The 20,391-nt window shown below is 41.0% G+C and overlaps 1 protein-coding gene across 3 annotated transcripts in view; it reads right to left on the bottom strand.

The window, feature by feature from the left end:
• Slc19a3 (solute carrier family 19 member 3) overlaps positions 1 to 20,391 on the bottom strand; it is a 29,877-nt gene that overhangs the window by 8,414 nt on the left and 1,072 nt on the right. For 2 of the 3 annotated variants that reach the window (XM_028789449.1, XM_028789448.1), the window contains exons 2-5: positions 9,471 to 9,625; positions 5,695 to 6,502; positions 3,021 to 3,213; positions 262 to 403 (exon numbers count right to left, since the gene is read on the bottom strand). In XM_028789449.1, the coding sequence (XP_028645282.1) occupies positions 262 to 403; positions 3,021 to 3,213; positions 5,695 to 6,502; positions 9,471 to 9,623 (1,296 nt within the window). In that variant the 5' untranslated portion in view covers positions 9,624 to 9,625. Of the gene's footprint in view, positions 1 to 261; positions 404 to 3,020; positions 3,214 to 5,694; positions 6,503 to 9,470; positions 9,626 to 11,289; positions 11,405 to 20,391 lie in introns of those variants that run through there. The other variant, XM_028789447.1, reaches the window with a different exon arrangement.

Raw genomic sequence — 20,391 nt, 5'->3', positions numbered from 1 at the left:
CGACTCTGTGTCTGCTCCAGTCCAAGGGACCAGGCAGGGGCCGAAGGCAAGATTAAGACATCTTGGAGGCAACCTAGTTATTCTATATTCCTAGCTACAATGTCAATAGTAACATAATATTAGTTAACATACTAATAGGTAACAGAGTTAATTATTACCTATACAGAATTAGTATATACCTATATACAGAGTTATATATACCTATTACCTATACACGGGTATTATAACATAGTAATAGGTAACAGAACTCCTGCAGCTTACCTGAGTAGTTACTGGCAATTGGAGCCCTCTTTGATCTACCACAATCATAGTCATGATGGTCTGAATCACCAAGGCAATAAAGGTGTCTATGCCGAACACCAGGGCATAACGTTCTAAGCTCAGGTTAACTGCAATCTGAAAGCTGTCATTAAATGTTGAGTTAGCATTTAACCATAGCATGCATAAAGTTCTTATCTAAAGGATAGAAACTGAAACTGGGCATGGTGCTGAGCTCCTGTAATATCTATACTACTAGCATTCAGGAGGCAGGAGGAATCCACGACCATTCTAGGCCACATAGCAAATTCAAGGTCATCTTGGGTGTGCTTGAGATCGTGCATTAAAACCAAACAAGAAACCAGAACAAAACAAAGAATGGAAAACAGTGTTGTTAAGGCACATCTTACCTAGCTCTTATCCAGTATAGACAAACAGGCAGAATAAAGAAAAAGAGCTCAGTATTTCTAAAGGGTGGAATAAAGGCACTACGATGAAATTCCTCCTGTATGATCTAGCACTTTCCAAAAATTAAACTTAAACATTAACATCTCATAACTTGAGAATATTGAATGTAAGTTGCTTTCATACATGTTTGCAATGAAGTTTTTATAAATATACAAACATCATTTAATCTGAGGACTTTTAAAAATGTATTTAGTTAATTGTTTATGACCTACAGTCAGAAGGTATGGTAGGTGATTGTTCTTTGGAAGATTCAGACCACGGTTGTTTGTTCAACTGACTGAATCTTTAATTAGTTTTTAACTATAAAGATTTCAAAGTCTGATCACATTTCTTAGAATGAAGACAAAAGGCTTTGGATTCTGAATGGTTTTTTTTTAAATTCAAAGGAATAATAATAGTTCTACCTTTCAATTCTCATTACAAAAAATGAAACTAGATATTTAACTTGATTCATTAAACCAAGATATTTCAGTAAAAAATTTTTAGCTTTCTGTGATGTTTGATTTCAATCATCCACTTGAAACAACTTACGATCATCTGGGAATAGTCTTAAAGAGGGTATATCTAGATTAGGTTAGCCTGTGAACATGTATCTGGAAGCCTGTCTGGATTAATGTGGGTGGCACCATTCCCTAGGGAGGGGAGCTGAACAGAGGAGAAAGCTGAGGACAAGAAGGAAGAACATATTAGTTTTCTCTGCTCTTGACCATGGATATAATATGACTCCCCCTAAAAAAACCTTGAGCTATAACTTGGAATTATAAACCAAATTAACAATTTTCTAACCTCTGTTGCTTTTTGCCAGAGTATCTGTCACAGCAACAGAAATGAAACCAGAACATTTGCTAACTAGTGACACCTGCATTTTCTCATGATCTTTGGCTTTGGGACTCATATTCCAATGTTTTCTTGTTTATTCAACATTTTTCACAAATTAAAAATGAAACGTGAGGGACTGGAGAGATGACATACAGGCTAAGAGCACTAGCTGTTCTTCCCAAAGATCAGGGTTTGGTTCCCAGCACCCACATGGCTGCTCACAACCATTTCAAGGCATCCCAGTGAGATCTTCTGATCTCTTCAAGTACTGTACTTGTAGACCTGCATACATGCAGGCAGAAACACTTACATACATAAGGTAAAGGAGCTGGAGAGATGGCTCAATGGTTAAAAGCACTGACTGCTCTTCCAGAGGTCCTAAATTCAATTCCCAGCAACCACATGGTGGCTCATAGCCATTTGTAATTGGATCCAATACCCTCTTCTGGTGTGTCTGGAGACAGCAACAGAGTATTCATATATATAAAATAAATAAATCGTTAAAGAATAAAATAAAATCTTAAAAAAGAAACTTGGTAAAACTTGTCAGTCTTTCTCAGATGTAGTGTGAAACTAAAATGCACATTTCTCGTCCTTTTTGGCTAAAACCAAAGGGCACTAACTATACTCTTTTCTCCACCTTCTCTGAGACAAGATGCATGTGGCCCAGGCTGTCATCAAACTTGCTATTTCACCAAGAATGGCCTTGAGCTTCTGATCTTTCTTCCTCTACCTCTCATGATCTGAATAACAGAAATGTTCTACCACATCAGAGTTTGTAGTGCTAAGAATCATGCATATGGGCCAGGCATGTTACCAACTGAACCTCATAGCCTGCTCCTAAAGACAATTCCTTGTAGCCAGTTTTAACTGTGCCCACATATATGCTGCATGCTTTTTAATAATTTCTTTTGTAAAAATCAAAACAAAAAACTCTAAAAAAAACAGGTATAAGTATTAATGGAACTCTGATTTTCAGAGACCTTATTTTAAAAATTATTCAAAAGGACACAGTCCCAAGTATAAGTAAAGCTGAAGTTTTCTTATAATCTTTGCTTCGTTCCCTCCCCATCTCCCATCACCTGAGTCCAACTTTTTATAACTTTCCTGAGAACATTTTGTTCCCAAAAAGTATGTGCTTAGAACTTCTCATGCAACTAAATGGGGCTACAGATAAAAATCTAAACCTATGCATTTGAAATTAAATAACACTGGACTTTATTAAGAAAAAAATCATTGGAAGTAAAAAGAAATCAAAAGGAGATCATGGACCCTTGCTTTTGGTTCCTATGGCTCCCAGATTTCTTCCTTTGATGAGTCAAGTCTATTCAGCTAAACGAGAAGATGACTTCACTTAATTCCATTCAATATGTAGTTAATATTTAAACACTGAAATGGACTAAAATCCTTCTGAAGTTCCCAGAGAATCTTTTGGAATCCACAAAGAGTAGGGAGGAGTGGTAGGTGATACTTACACTGCGATGGTTATAAGAAACGAGTAGCTAGACTTGACCAGTAGATAGCCAGCATAGCACACCCAGATGCTGAGTGTGTAATTCATGAGAAACAGAGATCCTGCAATGACAGCCGAGAAGACAGCCAGTCCCAACTCTCCTAGAAGATCCCAGTTGACCTTTATATAGCCCACTGAGAATGAAGCCAAAGCTCCTAGAGACAGACAACGGGGAAGAATCGAGTTATTGACTTTGCAGGAAGGAACCTCAACAAAGGCCTCAAGTTTTCTTTTTTTTTTTTTCTCACTTCCTATTTGTTTTCAACCCAGTTTGCTGTTATACTTTTAATTAGCATTAACTACACAGGCAGAAGGGATAGAAAGAACCTAAACACAGCAGTGTAGTGCATACACAGTGTCCCTGTCATTTAAAGAACACCCAGGGTAGCGTGTAAATGCCTTGGAAAAAAAGTTTCTCTATTGTTTTAAATTGTATGTTTTGGAGCAATGGGTGTCCCAATATCTTCCTTCCTTCCTTCCTTCCTTCCTTCCTTCCTTCCTTCCTTCCTTCCTTCCTTCCTTCCCTTTTTCCCATCCTTCTTAGACCCGGGGGATCTTGGAGATCTCCTTACATTGTCCTTGAACTCCTGGGCTCAAGTGATCCGCCTCCTGCTACAGCTGAACTGATTTCCTTGAGAGTTTGGAAAAAAAAGGACCTGTACTGATGTACACAGTTTGGAAAGGTTACCAGTTAGCAACCGAACAAAGGGCTCAAATTATTGACAATTGGCGGGTTATTTTTTGGTGGGTGATCTGTGACAGAACTGTCTCTAAAAAGGAGTAGCTCTCCCCAGGAATTTCAGCCATAAGAGCAATAATTTCAGTCATCCAATTCTGCCTCAGCCTTGGCTTTCAGGAGTTAGTGGAAGCCTTCCAAGAGGGAAACAATAATAACACAGAGGCTACGTGCATTTCTGAAGCTTTTTGTAGAGGAAGGTGTGGAAAAATATCCCATTTCCTAAAACACATCTTCAAAGGCTCATGTAACATTTCCATTTACGACTACATAAATATTTATTGCACAGTGTACTTCAAAGGCAAATTTCTTTTTGATATTAGAATCCTGAGAGTAACATCATGGAAATTACGTAATTTTTGAAATGTGAAAATGGTTGGTGTGCAGCCTAGAGTTATGAAGGTCCCTAGAAAGATTCTCTAGGTAAGAGTCTGGAAACCATCATGTATTTTCTAGAGTTAATAATAAAAATTCTGCACTTTCTCTTTCCTTTAAATGTTAGAAACAGTCTTGACTCTAGTAGCTCAGGAAATAATGGCGAGAGTCAACCAATGAGACTGTGTGAAATTCAAGGCATCTGCAGGGAGAAGGGAAGCAGTCGGGTGCAGAGGATGTCTACAGAATGGGAGGAAAGGCTTTGCTGTTCAGTGGCAGACAGAGGGTCTGTATCTGCAATGCATCGAATCCAAAACACTAACTAAGCCATCAAACAACTAGGAAGGGAACGGAAGGGAAGGGCACAGAGGCCCAGGGGGAAATGTGCCCAGCACACTTGTTCACAAGCTTAAAAAGAGTAAACCAACCCAGAGATGTTGGCACCTGCTTTTAATACCAGCACTTGGGAGGCAGAGGCTGGGGGATCTCAGAGTTCAAGCCCAGCCTGGTTGACAGCCAGGATATCCAAAGTTGTGTTGTGAAACCCCATCTAAAACAAAAACAAAAAATCAAAAAACAATAAAGGGCTGGGCTAGCTTAGTGAGTGGAGTCCTTGCCTTGCAAGTACAAAGTCTTGAGTTTAAGTCCCAGAACCCACATAAGAAGCTGGGTAGTATACTGTATTCACGGTAATGGGACTAGGAGATCTCTAGAAGAAACTGGCCAAACTGACGGATCGGTCTATTAGGTCAGTTACAGGCCAATGAGAAACCTTGCTTAAAAAAAGAAAAGAAAAAAAATGGATGGACCCAAAGGGTGATACTTAAAGCTGTCATTTGGCCTTCACATGTATCTGTGTGTGCAGACTTGCATGTGTACACAAATGCACACATGAAAAAGATAAAAAATAGAAGGTATATTGATCTCACTCATCAAACTTTAAAACATATGAACCTAATACTGAAGGAACAGGGAACATTATCAACATCTATTTTACTGAAATGGAATCTGTGGATTCTACTAGAAATATATTACTGGTTCTAAGCTTTATTCTTGAGTTATTTGTAACTAACATATAGTATAAAAATATTGTATTCTTATTTTTCCAGTGCCTTCTATTCTTGAGTGAGAAGATGGCTCAGTGGGTAAGAGGTCTTGTTATGGAAGCTTGATGACCTGAATTCAAATCCCCAGAGAATCTGTAAAACATTGGATGTGCTTGTGCATACCTGTAAGCCCAGTGCTGTAGTGAGTGGGGACAAGAGGATCACTGGGGCTTACTGGCTACTAGCCTAGCTCTGGTCTCAGTGAGAAAGCCCATTTTAGGGGACACTCAATGCCCTCCTCTGGCCTCTGTGCAAACACAGCCATATACACATGTGTATTTTTTATCCCCTTCCCTCAACTAAAAAACAAACCACTTTACTTTCTGGTTATAGTTAATTAACTGCTGTGGAAAAGTTTAGCATCTGGAGCAATGATCTGCAGAGGGAAGCAGCAGAGGAGGAGAGAGATGTGCACTTACCTCCGAATGTTGCTACGGCCTCTACTGCTCCATTATAGATAGAAGAATCTTGGGAGGGTGCCTTGTGTTCCCATAGGACTTGAACATAGTTCAAGATTTGGTTATAACCTGCTGTGGCAAAAGCCCACCACAAGGACCAGTAAACAAGGTGCTTTGAGGAGTAGCACTCCTTCAGATCCTGAAACCAATACACAAAGTGTCTCAAAGCTGAATTTTCTGGCTCCAGGTTGCTCATCTCTTTGTCCCCTAGATTCTCTGAATTGGCAAACAGTTCTGGGTGAGCTCTGTTGTTCTGGGCTTCCTTGAGAACAGTACATTGTTCCAGTGGCTTTGGACAATCTTCTCTGTCAGACTTTGTATGGAAAAACATGCTTTTCTTAGGCATTGGTAGAAAAAGTGAGAAAAAGAAAGCCACAGAGACACAGGCCAAGGATATGAAAAAAAGGGTAGAGTATGGCACGCTTATCAGGGACACCAGGAGCTGGGCTAGCACCGAGCCTGCTGTGTAGGCCACTAGCGTGATACTCCGACAGTAGCTGCTTACTTTCTGATAGTGCTCTGGGCTGACCATGCTATATATGTAGGCAAAGTAGGCTATCTCTGTGGCTGACACAATCCCAAAAAAGAACTCTGCTATCTGCATGAGTATCACACCTTGGCCAAACAAGAGAAACAGGTAGCTAGTGGCGAAGGCCACAACGTGTAACATGATGACGGGTTTGTATCGCAGGTAGTCGGTGAGGACAAACACGGGTGGCAGCGTTGCCAGGTAAGAGTACGTCCAAACAGGAAGGATCTCATTTGTCATCTGTGGATTTGATAAGTAGGTGTGATCAGAAGCACAGCACATTTCAAATGGACATATGGGAACTGATTTGTACCTCAAAGTCACATTTAATCAGACATTCTTCATGTTGTGGGGAAAAATAGAAAACTGATGTGCAGGTAAATTACTAAGAAAAACTAGTGTCTTTGTGAAATGAAAACAACAAAAATAAAGCACCATGGAGTTGTTGGAGAGGGAAAGAAAAAGAAAAGAAACCAAAACTCCAAGCAACTTACATACATAGGTGTATCCCAGTAGAAGAGTTCTAAAGAGATCATAGGTCCTCTGAACTATATAATAAATTCAAGTAACATGTAATGGTTGAATAAATTAGTTAAAAAATTTCAAGTTAAGTTTAAACTTAAATACCCTGAACTTCTGAGATTTCCGAGTTCTTAAAAAATCCCAATTTAGCAAGCTGGAGAGTTATTTAAGAGCACTGGCTGTTCTTCCAGAGGACTCAGGTTCAATTCCTAACACCCACATGGCAGATCACAACTCTCTGTAACTCCAATTCTAGGGGATCCAACACTGTCATACATACATACATGCAGGCAAAATACCAATGCACATGAATTAATAAATGAATAAATTGAAAAAAATCCCAAACTACTCTTATACAAATAATAGCAGCATTAGGTATAGAATTCTCAATGTAAAGAGTAGAACACCTCTATTTACTTGTTCCACCACTGCTTCTCACCTGTCTGAAATCTGGGTAGACAGACACACACACACACACACACACACACACACACACACACGAAGCAAGATCGAATGGTTGGTAATGTATTTCATTTTCTTCTTGTTTACATTTGCCAGGCTTGCAAGTTCTTCCCACCCTATCCATGGCTTTTTATGTCACTGCTAGGTTGACATCACTATTGCATGGCAAACACATGGACACTCAAGTTTCATAGATAGAAAACACTCAAAACATTGTGAATGATCCTTAAGCGTGATGGGTAAGATTCAGTCTCTTGGATTACTGAACTCTTCCTCATTGACATGTGGCCCCACCAAGGTCACATGAGGGCCCACAACTAACCTGTGGTTCTAAAGGAGGATTTACTCACCTGTCCGTTGTATATGCAGGCACAAAACTGGTGGGCATGTTGAGGTGATTCTGCCTCATCTCTGACCTTTGCCTTAAATGTGACATGCTTCAGTTCAAAAAACTCTGAAGCCATTGGGGTTTGCTTGGATTCTGTCTTTGCTAATTTCCTATTGATAATCCAGTACCACTTAGCTTTCAAAATAATGCTACCTTCCATACGACATTTTCATTGTTGTGGTTGAAGATAGTAAACCAGCTCAGGGTGATTTTTTAGTAGGCTTAGTGCATTTTCTTTTTGTATCTTTTTAGATACAGGGAAAGACAGGAAGGGAGGGATGCATTCCTGACAAAACTAGAACAGGCTATGTATACCAGATTGGCCTCCAGGTCACAGAAATCCATCTGCCTCTGTTTCTGCCTCCTGAGTGCTGGGATTAAAGGCATGGGCTGCCATGCCCAGTAAGAAGTATCTTTTTAAGTAAGAGAATTTGGCCTTCCGGGAGAGAAGTAAATCAGGAAGTAAATCTGTTTATATCACATCTGCTGCTAAATAGTTTTTCAAAACTGAGTAAGAGTCACAAAAATATATAACCATGTGTTGTTGATATGCTTGGCTAATTTTATTTATTGTGCAAACTTTATAGAGTGTGCACCCAGAAACTTTAGAGTGTATAACGCACTTATACAGCTCAGCTATGTGGTGTATAGTGGTGTGATAATACTGTTAGAAAAACATGAGGTTAACTTAAACACAAGAGAATATGTTGAAATTGAAAGAGTATGCCTTTAATCCCAGCACTTGGGATGCAGGGGCAGGTGAATTTCTGAGTTCGAGGCCAGCCTGGTCTACAGAGTGAGTTCGAGGACAGCCAGGACTACACAGAAAGAAAGATACAGTAACCATAGTAACCATAGGATATATGGGCTGATGCTGTTGTTGTATGGTACTTAAGTAAAAATAAAATGATGCCTTAAGACAATGATAAAAGTAGCAGTAAATGAGTAGACAGTAACAGTCATTTATCATCATTATTGAGTTTTACATTGCATACTATATAAATTTTAAAATGTATTTATTTTTACATGCATTGGTGTTTTGCCTGCATTTATGTCTGTGTGAGGGTGCCAGATCTCCTGCAACTGGAGTCACAGTTGTGAGTTGTCATGTGGGTGGCTGGGACTCAAACCCAGAGTCTCCATGTGTTATGTTTTTATGGGTGACAGAGCAGTAGGTTTATTTTCACTGATGTCACATAAATGCATAATTAAGTGTTGAGGTGTGAGTTTGTGGTGGCTACAGTGGCACTGAAGGACAGGAATTCTCTGAAATGTCATGGTCTTAACTATAGATAACTAATATATTCACTAAACATGACATGTAATTGTATTGCACTTTCTTATTGCATCCTGCTTATACCACAGCAGCCTACTGGTTTCCCAGAAGGCACTCCCACGGCAGAGAACAGCTTCATTTTAGGGCAAATGTGATAGAAACAATGGAGACCAGAAAAGTCCCCCCCCATCTCTCTCTCTCTCTGTATCTCTCTCTCTCTCTCTCTCTCTCTCTCTCTCTCTCTCTGTATCTCTCTCTCTCTATCTGTATCTCTCTCTCTCTCTCTCTCTCTCTCTGTATCTCTATCTCTATCCAGACTAACATCAAAACTCTGAAATTTAAAATATTCTTCGTAGATGTTAAATAAGTGTTTGGCTTAATATTTTTTGTAATTGTCCTGAGGAAGGATGCAGTTCTATTGTGTAATAAATTCTGTGAAAATGGGGGCTCACTGGAATTCAAAGCTTTTTTTTTCTTACTATAATTTGAATGACATTCCTACCACCTTGTTCAAGTCCTGTGAAATGAACCCCTATGAAAATAAGTACCCATTAGCTTACCTCTGTACTGGTGAGATTCTTACTGGGTTCAGACAAAAATGGGATTAAGAATGACTCTGAAGGCCTGAACATGGAGAAAAACCCAAAGAAGCAGAGTATCACAGTGGGATAAACCCAGGAGTTGCTTGGTGGAGTTCTGCAGCTGGAGTCCATGGCTGGTCGAATGGAAACAAAGTGAAAGTTAACCCAAGCTCATCCTTCTCTGACACCTGGCATCAAAGGCTGATTATTTCTACACATTTTATGAAAATATGATGTTTTTCCATCTACATGCTGTGGAGCTGGAAAAGTGAGTGGTGAATTACTTACACACATTTCCAGGGTGAACCCTCTGTTCACAGAGCCCCCCTACCCCCTTTGTTATTGATGGAGGGAATTGGATTTCTTTAGTGTTTTCTCAAACATAGTTATGGGCAACTGCTGGTAAACCATGACTAGTGGAGTACCACATGCTTGATCCTAAGTAAGAGACCAGCTAATGAGTCTGTGTCAAGTTGCAGTAGGAAAAGAGCTTCCAGATGAACAGACTGGATTAGGCGAGCCTTCTGGATCTGCCTGCTCCACTTTGCATGGATTCCAGAATTTTTAACACATGGACTGACAGTTGTTTATTATAAATTTATCTTTCTGCCCAGGCTGCCCCTTGTCTGGCGTCTTTCTGGTTGTATAATAAACAACAGAAATATCTGTTAGGTTTCTTCATCTTTGAAGAATTACAAATTCTTCAGTTAGAAAAATCAACTGGGAACCATTTTGGACAGTTCAGCCAAGCAATCCTGATGGTCTGAGTTTGATCTGCTTAGCCTCCCACAGCACCCCCTGCCTCCTGGCTGTTTTTGTTGTTTGTTTGTTTGTTTGTTTGTTAGTTTTTTAACAGGATTTCTCTCTGTAACCTCTGCCAGACCTGTAACTCACTATGTAGACCAGGCTGGCCTTGAACTCAGAGATCCACCAGCCTCTGCCTCCAAAACTCTGGGATTAAAGGTGTGAGCCACCAAACTGCATGTGGTGGCAAACAGCTGTAACACCCAGAACTCTTACTCTGAGATAGCAAGCAGACATAGGAGAACTGCCCAGAAGCTCACAGGCCAGCAAGCCTGTAGTACACACAGCACAGGAGAAACAAGAGTGGCCCAACCCTAGCAAGGTGGAAGTCCAGAACTGTCTCCAGAGAGTTGGCCTCTGACCTAAAGAGTCTAAAAGTGCACCATAGCATGTACGTGGCTACCTCCTCCCCACACCATGCTAATAATAAATAAAATAGAATGCTTAAGGAAATTAATTGGATAAAGATCTTTCTTCCATATCCCCACCCCAATCCTTCTGTTTTCCACTGGTGCCAGTTATATTTGGGAATGGGGAGGCATGGCTTCTAAGATTACCATTCCGCTCCCCATTGTGTGTCTGTTCTTCTCTAAATTTGTAGCTGCAGATTATTCACAGGGGAAGAGCATTCATTCTTCACACTTTTTCCTAATGTTGATACCCCTGAAAGTTCGAACTTCAGACACAAAGCACAAGAAGACCTTAGTCATTGCCCAGAAAGCAAACAGCAAACACAATCAGTCTTATATTATTTTCCTCTGCCCCCGCCACCTTCCTGGGTGGCAGTGAGCACCAAGAAGTTTATCATCCCTTCACATCTGAGATCAAACTTTGCTGTTAAGAGACATTCTTTGGTGGTCTTGATTTTGGTTATTCTCTGAGATTATCTATAGGAAGGTATCTGGCTATGGGTATTGTATTAGTCAGGGCTCTCTAGAGTCACAGAACTTATGGAATGTCTCTCTATACTGAGGTAGTTTACTGTGAGACTTACAGTCTGTAGTCCAATTCATCCAACAATGGGCAGGTGTGGATGAGAAATCCAAGAATCTAGTAGTTGTTCAGTCTCACGATGCTAGTTGTTCCAGCTGGTCCAACAGATGTGTTGGCTAGTAAGTATAAGCAAGTGAAGAAAGAGTGAATCTTCCTTTTTCCAATGTCCTTATGCAGGCCTACAGCAGAAGGTGTGTACCACCATGCCTGGATCTGGGACTTGCTTGTCCTAGTCTGAACATGAACTCAGAGATCTCCTTGCCTCAGTCTCCTGAGATTAAAGGCATGGACTACATTGTCTGGGCCTAAGTTTTTCATGGTCACTGTGCCTCAAGATCTCCATGCCAAAATCCAGGTCAGAAACTTGTGTCTTCCAGCCTCAAGATCTGGATCAGAGGTGAGCCCTCCAATTCTGGATTATAGTTCATTCCAAATACAGTCAAGTTGACAACCAGGAATAGCCATTACAAGTATGACGCTATTTTTTTTTCCTGTGCCTTCTCATTAAATGCCTTTCTCACTAAAGCATCATAGTAATTGTAATTCCAAGGTGACTACATGAAAAAAATCTAACTAGTAGATTGAAATTGTGTGGTCAAGACTGGAATCATTTGTCTCCTAACTTCCATCAGGACTCTTTTATTTATTCTATTATCTATCTATCTATCTATCTATCTCTCCTTTTATCCACACTCTGCCTCAGTGTGTCATGCTTTCCCCTATACTGTTTCATTAATCTACTGACAGCCTCTCCACAGGGAGAAAATAAAGCATTTGTACAATATAATGACAACCTTGTTTTATCATGAGGAACACATTTTCAACACAAATCCATGGCAGACACTGTGGCTTAATATGTAAAACTTTCAAATTCCAAACAGTTCAAGAAGCACTGATTCCAGACGGGTGGGCCACCTGAGCGGAACATCACATCTTGTCCTCACTCAACTTTCTACAAAGTGCTCTAAACTGCAACGTAACTTTTCTATTAACTTGAGTAAAGTCAATAGCATTTGTGTCTACAACACCCTGGACTTCCCAGCTTAGAAAGCATGATGATTGCATTTTGGAAAAATGGGTCCAACAGTGAGCAATGCTGACACTGTAGAAATTCTGTCAAGGACAAACTTGAGTTAATCATTCTCAATTTATGCCCTCTTTCTTTTCTCCACTTACTGACATTCTGTCAAGTCTGTTGGGAACGCCCTTCTTACCTTATTAATGGTCTCACTGGAGTAGTTATTTCAAGTTGCCAATTACTAAGGCTAGACCATCTATTGAAGGCTGGTTGTAATAGTGTGTAGGAGGAGCTAAGGTGGGAGGAGTTAGCAGAGGAAGAGGAAGAGGAGGAGTAAGGAAGAGAAGAGGAAAAGGAAGAGGAGGAGCTAGGAGAGAGAGAGAGAGAGAGAGAGAGAGAGAGACAGAGAGACAGAGAAAAGATGTAGGAGGATGGAAAGGCACGTTGGTATGGAGAGCTGTGCGGGTAACTACTTTTATTTAGGTTAGCTAATTGGGAAACAACTCTCTGTATGGGCATATTGTTATTGAGCTTTACCAAACATATAAAGCCTTTGATTAATCTATAAGAAATTGGGGTCTCATTCTCTTACTGGGCCCACATGGATGGCAGAATGGTCTGGGCAATGCCCAGCCTTACAGAGACAGCGTGGGAGATTGGTAGGGCCATGTCTCACGCTGGCATCTCGTGGGTGGCAGGGCTGGTGTTTCTGGTAGGCTGGTTCTAGCTGGTTCGTGCACGTGGCCTCCGGCCTAGAAACATGGCGGCTGAGCTAGGCAGAGCCGCTGCAGTTTAGATAGTCGGCTTGGCCCGAGGCCGTTTTAAAGAATTACTACAACAATAGAGTGGCATTTGCTGGCTATGTGCAAAACATACAATCTCTACTGACCATGAAATTGGCTCTTGACTCGTCTTCATAAATCACAGAGACTAGGGACTATGTCTTTGGTTCCTGGGCTGCTAAAATGACCACAGATTCTTTATCTCTTGGCTCCTTATGGTCCAACTACAGTTAGCTGGAAAGGCAGCAGAAAATATGCCCCTAGAGTGTAAGACTCACAAAGTGAGGGCATGTTGTGTGGTTTGTTGCTCTGTCCTAAGTGGTCAGAAAGTACCTGATAGTCAGTAAGCTCTCAAGGATGATAGGGAATAAAGTAACAAACAGCAACCATAGTCTATGTGGACAACAGGGGTGGAAAGGGAAGATGTCAGGGTAAGAGATACAAGGTATGAGAACACACACAAGTACCATCTTGTTTTCCTGGGTACGCCCCATTTTCCGGTTGTATCAGTGAAAGGCCAGATCTCTTTGCAATGATTTTTTACATTGGGAAGATTAATTTTGTGGAGGGAAAGATAATTTTGGTCTCATTTAACTCAGTGTTTGACTGAGTTTAGTTTTTGAGTCTCATGTAGCCCAGGCTGGTCTCAACTGCATTTGCAGTTAAAGATAGTCTTGAACTTTTGATCCTCCTGCTTCTGCACCCTGAGAGTACTATCCTGTCTGGCTTTGTATGGTGCTGGGTTGTAAACTCAGAGCGTCATGAAAGGCAGACAAGCACTCTACCCTGGCCTTTTGTTCCCTTTTAATAGAAGGGAACCAGAAGGCTGGAATGTGGACCTGGACTTGGTTCTTCCAATTCCAGCTTCACTGGCCTCTCCTCACCCTTGTGTTAAAAAAAAGCACAGATATATTTTCAAAACTTTAGTCTACTTTAGAATACTGTTCTTCTGAATGTGGTATCAAGAAGAATTTAATACTCATGAGTAGGATTTTTTAAGAAGATGCAAAACTATTAAAAATAGAGCTTGCAGTGAATGAGGAGGGGTTCTCCTCCCTGTAAACTCTGCTTATTTTAATAACAAACAAACACGCTAACAATGACAAACACGAGTAACAAGAGACAGTCAGACTCAGCAGTTGAAGAGGAAAGAGGTGTAAGTATACACATATCCCTCAAAAGCACAGTGGGGCAAACACTACAACATCTATGTGCTTCTGGAGGGACACACCCTCTAAACAGACACTTTTTTTAGATCTGCTGGCCTGTGGGATGACTCATGGCATAAAGGCACTTGCCATGCACATCTGGCATCCTGAGTTTGATTCCTAGAACCTACATAGATGTGGAAGGAGAAAACCAACTCCACAAAATTATCCTCTGACCTCTATACATAGGCTGTAGGGTGTGTAAGTGTAGGACATGAAAACACACGTGTGCACACACACAGACAATAATACAGAAATACAGTATTCTTTCATATTTCCATTTATCATCCTCTTCTGACCACTCTATCACCCCATCCTTGAAGTACCATTTGAAGTTCTGTTTGCTTTACTCATGTGACTTGAGGACATGAACTAGCTTGGTATTATGAACTGATACTTCTGAAAGGAATCTTACCTTTCCCCTTCACTTCCCGTGCCTTCCAAACACGCTAATCCTTTAAAGAGCTGCTCCACAGAAGGCTGTCCTCATCTATTAACCATAAACCTCACAACTCTTTTTTTTTTTAAAGGTACAAGAATACTATGTGGGCTGCAGTTAAAAACAAAAAGAAAGCGGGAGGAGGTGCAGGCAGGGAGGACATAGAGAAGGAGGAAGAGGAGGAGGTGAGGAGGATGTGGAGGGGGAAGGAAGGAAGGAAGGAAGGAAAGAAGGAAGGAAGGGAGGAAGGAAGGAAGGAGGGAGGGAGGGAAGGAAGAAAGGGAGGGAGGGAGGGAAGGAAGGAAGGAAGGAAGGAAGGAAGGAAGGAAGGAAGGAAGGAAGGGAGGGAGGAAGGAAAACCAAAACACTGCCCAAGTAAAATCAAGGTTCTCAGATTTAAAACAGGGAACAAACATCCCATCAGTCAAGACTCAGGGATTGCAACATGCAAGATGAATTTCATCAGCCATTCTTTCTAGTTCAGCCCCAGGTCAGCTAAAGCTATAACAGAGCGTACCTGGGTAGCCTGGGAAGGACGTTACAGGAGAGATGTGGCTCACAGCACGGGAGGAGGAGGTGAATGGGACAGGAGGATAAGTAGCAATAAATAGTAAGTTTCAGCCTCAGGTCCACTCCCATTCACTTGGGATACCAGCCAGTCTCGCCTGTTCCACCAACCCTGATGACAAAGAGCACCGGCCTCTGACTGGAACACAGTGAACCACCATGTCCACCCTTGCACTGTTGGCTCATACAACACGGTGGCACGTGTGACCTTGAAAGAGTCCAGCCACACATAAACCCAAACAAACCCATAGCTTTATCTCTTATAAGATGTAAGAGTTACTTGTGTTTTGACAAGATCACATTTGGGTGGATAGCTTCTCATTAGAAGCTTTTAGTTTCAGTACTCAGAGAAAAGATCTTTTCATGCTGCCTCTTACATGGTATCAGAGTTGGATGCTGTGTTCTTAAAATCATTAACCCTGTCATCAATTTCTTCTCCTTTCAACCACTGCCTTAAAATGCCCTTTTCCTATAAAGCAGGAAATAATATTTGAAGTTCTCCAATTTCATATTGACTTCAAGATGAGCTCAGTTGACATCTCAATTCCACGACATTGCAGAAAGTAAGGTTTTCCTTCTTTTAGAAACATGAAGCACCCTACCCTACCCCAGTTTCCTTGCCAGGATCCCAAGGTAGGCTGGTTTCAAGGGAAAGCTAGAAGTTGCTTCCTGATTCCACAGTTGCTCTTTCATCAAAACAAAAATAAAAATGAACACCCACATGCTACACACACACACACATACACACACACAACAAACAAACAAACAAACAAAAAAACAAACACTCCTACCACTCTATCATTTCCAAGAATAACCAGAAGTGGCCACTATGGTGCTGTAATGTATATTTCCTTGTATACCAGATATGTTCTCTAAGAACCCCATCTTCTAGGCTTTTAATATTACCAGTCAATCCCCTCACTGAACAGATACAATCTAGAAGTCTGATTAGCAAAAATTGAAATATTTACTTTGAACTGATATCAGATCATAAAAGCTAAGTATGACTTTCCCTCTACTTATCACAAAGCCAGGGAGACTTTAACTTTGATTAAATCAGTCAAAAAAAAAAAAAAAAGAAAGAACAAGAAAAAGAAAAAATAAAGAAATAAGCAAGCAAGCAAGCAAAGAACTGCCAGATTAACCAAAGGCAAACCTGCTGGGGGAGGCATAGACAAAGGTTGCTAAGCTTGCCAACCTTGATTCGCGTGTTGCAAAATCAGGATTGGAGCATGAATCCACCCATTTCTACCTTAGCTACTGTATTTTGGCTGTGACTAGTCAAATTTAAAAACGCCATTCAGTATCATTACCTTCCTGCATGTAAAAGCCAACCTGATATGTAAAGTGTAACACCATCACAAACAAACCAGATGAAAACAGATCACAGAGACCAAGGAACTTGTAAATATTTCAAAGAAATGGAAAAAGGAAAAAGAAAGAAAGAGAAGAAAAAAAAAGATAAAAAAGACTTAGCTTGAAAAAAAAAAAGAAAGGAGAGGAATAGAATTTTGTAAAAGCAAAAACCCAGACATATTTGCTCATCCAGAGAAACTATTCACAAATTGGAAAGGGAAGCTTCAGATCCAAGAGAAAACAGCTTAATGCCAGTGTTTGTCAAAGGAATGACATTCAAAATGTGTAATAAATCCTGACAACTCAGGGATAAAAGATGAGTAAGTAGCTGAGCTGTGGTGGCACAGGCCTTTAATCGCAGCACTCAGGAGGCAGAGGCAGATGCATCAATGTGAGTTGAAGACCAACCCGGTCTACAGAGCTAGTACCAGAACAGCCAAGGCTACACCAAAGAAACCCCATATTGAAAACCAAAACGTTGAGGAGGAGATCTGAGCACTTTAAAATGTGTCTGCCTGGAAGTACAGAGAGATACTCCTCTGAAGCTCTCAGAAATCATACATCATGATGACTTCTGGGATGGCTGAGTAAAATCCGATGAGCAAGCATACAGAATGCTGGGAAGGATTTCAAGGTAATGAACCTGTATGCGTTGCTTTTCTGAAAGACACAACAGTACCAGCTTCTTGGAACATCGTTTGGCAAGCTGTCCGAGAAAGTGCATGCTTTCATGATGTGGTGAAAAACACGAAGCAGCTGAAGTGCCCACTAAATGGGGAACTTTATATGCAGCACAGAATACTTTATCAACCAATGGTGATGGGCAGTTAGAAGGACCACACTAGGGACAGACTAGAATGAATAGTAAATTGTGATTTACTATTCATGGGGCCCCACAGCCACACACGGAGTCTTAGGCAAGCAAGACTGATCTAAGGAGGACTAAATTGGCAGCTGCCTGGAGTCGGGTTGAGGGGAGGGAACAGGAACAACAGAGAATGTGGAGGTTTGTGTGGTAAAAAGAAGGCTCTCTCTATAGCTTGGTTGTGGTCATTGCTGTAAGTTTTTAATCCAAATTTATGTACAACAGACCCATAAGGTGTAGGTTAGCATAGGGAGGCCATACCCAAACAAAGATTCACTGATATAAGGAACAAGTAAATTAACCTCAAACAGCATGGTCCATACAGGAATCCAGACACTAAAAGGGCAGGCTGAGCAATTTCATTCACACCTTGTCCCAAAGCAGGCAAAACGACAATACTTCATGTTGACTGAAACCAGAACTCTGAGGTTGGGAGCTGGGAAGTGGGGACAGCTATGTATGTGGGCAGTTTCTGGGATAGTGTTAAACATCCTGTACCTCAAAGAGTTAATTACAAGGAGGGATATAATTACAAACAAACTTAAATCTGTTCTCTGTGTTGAAAGTAAGTTGCACCTCAATGTGATGAAAGGCAGCCTCTCCTCGCTCCTTCAAAGCATTTTTACAGTGGCCTTCAGTTTTTCTTACAGACACAGCGACTGCACTTATTCCAATTCACATGAAGGCAGGGCCCCTATATGAATGGAAAACTGTCTTTGTGTTTGGGTTTGTCCTAGAAAATGTAGAGTAGAAATAGCACAACTCAACTCTAAGACAAATGAAGAAGCCCGAGTTTGCCCTCTTGGCATCCTTCAGATTAATTCAGATAGACCAAGAACCTCTCTCTTCTGCGTCCTGACTTTGGGACTGGGTCCGTGCATTAGATTTGCTCTGTGCCTTCCAGCCAGCTGCAGAACACAGCCAGCTGACTGGCCCTTCAGTTTGTGAGGTAGGTGGTTTCTCAAGAGCCATGCTGCCAGGGTAATGACCTTGGCCCTTCCCGGAAGGCTGAATGGTCCAGAGCCCACACCCCTCACCCTCTACGGAATCCTGGTAAATAAAACAAACATCCAGGCTCAGCTCTTCCCCAAATACAATGGTTAGAGAGGTCTACAAATTCAAAACAATGCCCACTTTCTTCTGAATGGTAGTATCAAAATAACCTGTTTTCTGAAGAACACTGTGCTGTCACTTAAGCACTGAGAGAACTGTAGGAAGAAGCCTCAAAGTCACTGGTAAACCTTCACGCCAACTCTCAGTTTTCGCTGATGGGAAGCATTCCAAACAGATTCAAAAGGTATGAACTGAACCCAGATACTCAATAAACAATAAAAATAATAAATAAAAATTAATTAATAAAAAATAAATTTAAAACAATACAAAATTTAAAAGCTCAATAAAAAATTGGTTCTACTTTGGTTCAAAACCACTGTCAAATAACACGTGATACTGAAAGCACACACACACACACACACACACACACACTTCGGGTTCTGTTTCATCATGTACGGTATTGCTTTTTTTTATTGGCTCCGGCTTTTCCCCATCATGTTTATTAGCCACATGTCCATGGTTTGGCCTAACTACAGGGAGATGTGTGACTAACAAGGCTATGATAGGTGCGAGCAGCTTAGACAGAAAGCCAACCAATCAAAGCTCGCCGTGGGCGTGGCAGTGTGAGGGCCTGGCCCGCAATGGCGGTGGGGAAAATTGTGTTTCAGGAAAAAGAAAAAGTATCAATGGGCCCATCTATCTCATAGCTCCATATTGTAGCAATTGTTAGCTTCGTGAAACAAAAATCTTGTCTGTAGGAACGCACATACGTGCCTAGGGAAGGAAAATATTTTTTTTCTCATTGAAACTAGTTTTAATTATCCCAATTTGCATTTCATTACTCAGCCAATTTTCAATGTCCCGGCCCCATTAATGTACCCATTCTCTGGAATTTCTTTCCATCTGACTCTCTCTTTTACTAGTAACCTCTTTAGTAACTTAACGTTATTAACATGTTTATCTTTATTTCTTCTCGACTTAGGATTTAATAACTAGAAGTTATTAAACCGTCTAATCTTTCTTAACTGCAACTTTTCCCAAACTGGGGCTTTTATGTTTTGTTTCCGTTGGGATTGTGTGTGCCGTGGCAGTGTGGGTCAGTGGAAAGAGCTTGACTTTGAAATCTGAACCTCATGTTTTTCCTGGCTCCAGCTGTGCTATACAGATTAGCTCAAGGAGATGACTCAGGTAAGCGCACTGGCCCTGGAAGTATTCCATCCAGCTCTTGGCACAGGACAGCTGAGCCTATTTCTCATCACGCGAGCACAAATAACAGATTCTACCCGAACTGTAGGTGTTTCTGGGTTCTTATAGAGTAAGGATAGATTTCAAAGAGGTTGACAGCAGAAAATTTTATGTTAATGGTGAGGGGGCCCGGGGCAGAGTAATAATTCATCTTGGACTATTTATGCCAGTTAGATAAAACAAATTAAAGAAGGCCATCGTAACAAGTGCCAGCACTAGGCCCCCACAGACTGGCTGATAACCAAGAGTCATTCATGCCAAAGTCCTGTGTTACTATGGACTAGCTAAGCTGTTAGCTGAACACAAAGTTCCCTCTGAGTTAATTCTTACAGAAAAGTAGTCATCTACAGTTAACTTACCGCGTATTTCCTATTCTTCTGCCTCTGTCACTGCCACACAAAGACAGTAACCCTGAAATGACCTGTATAGTCTTCACTCTTTCTATAAAACTACTCTTTTGCCTAGCTCATGGGACACTACTTTATGCAATGAAATATCCTTTCTAGAACCGTTTTTGGAGCATTAAACTAAATTGCTCGATGTTCTTTGACATTCTTGAATTCTTGAGTC

Source organism: Grammomys surdaster, unplaced genomic scaffold (genome assembly GCF_004785775.1).
Source record: "Grammomys surdaster isolate TR1022 unplaced genomic scaffold, NIH_TR_1.0 125833, whole genome shotgun sequence".
Taxonomy (NCBI): Eukaryota; Metazoa; Chordata; class Mammalia; order Rodentia; family Muridae; genus Grammomys; species Grammomys surdaster.
The sequence above is the reverse complement of the archived record's forward strand: the minus strand, read 5'-3'. Positions and strand labels throughout refer to the sequence as shown.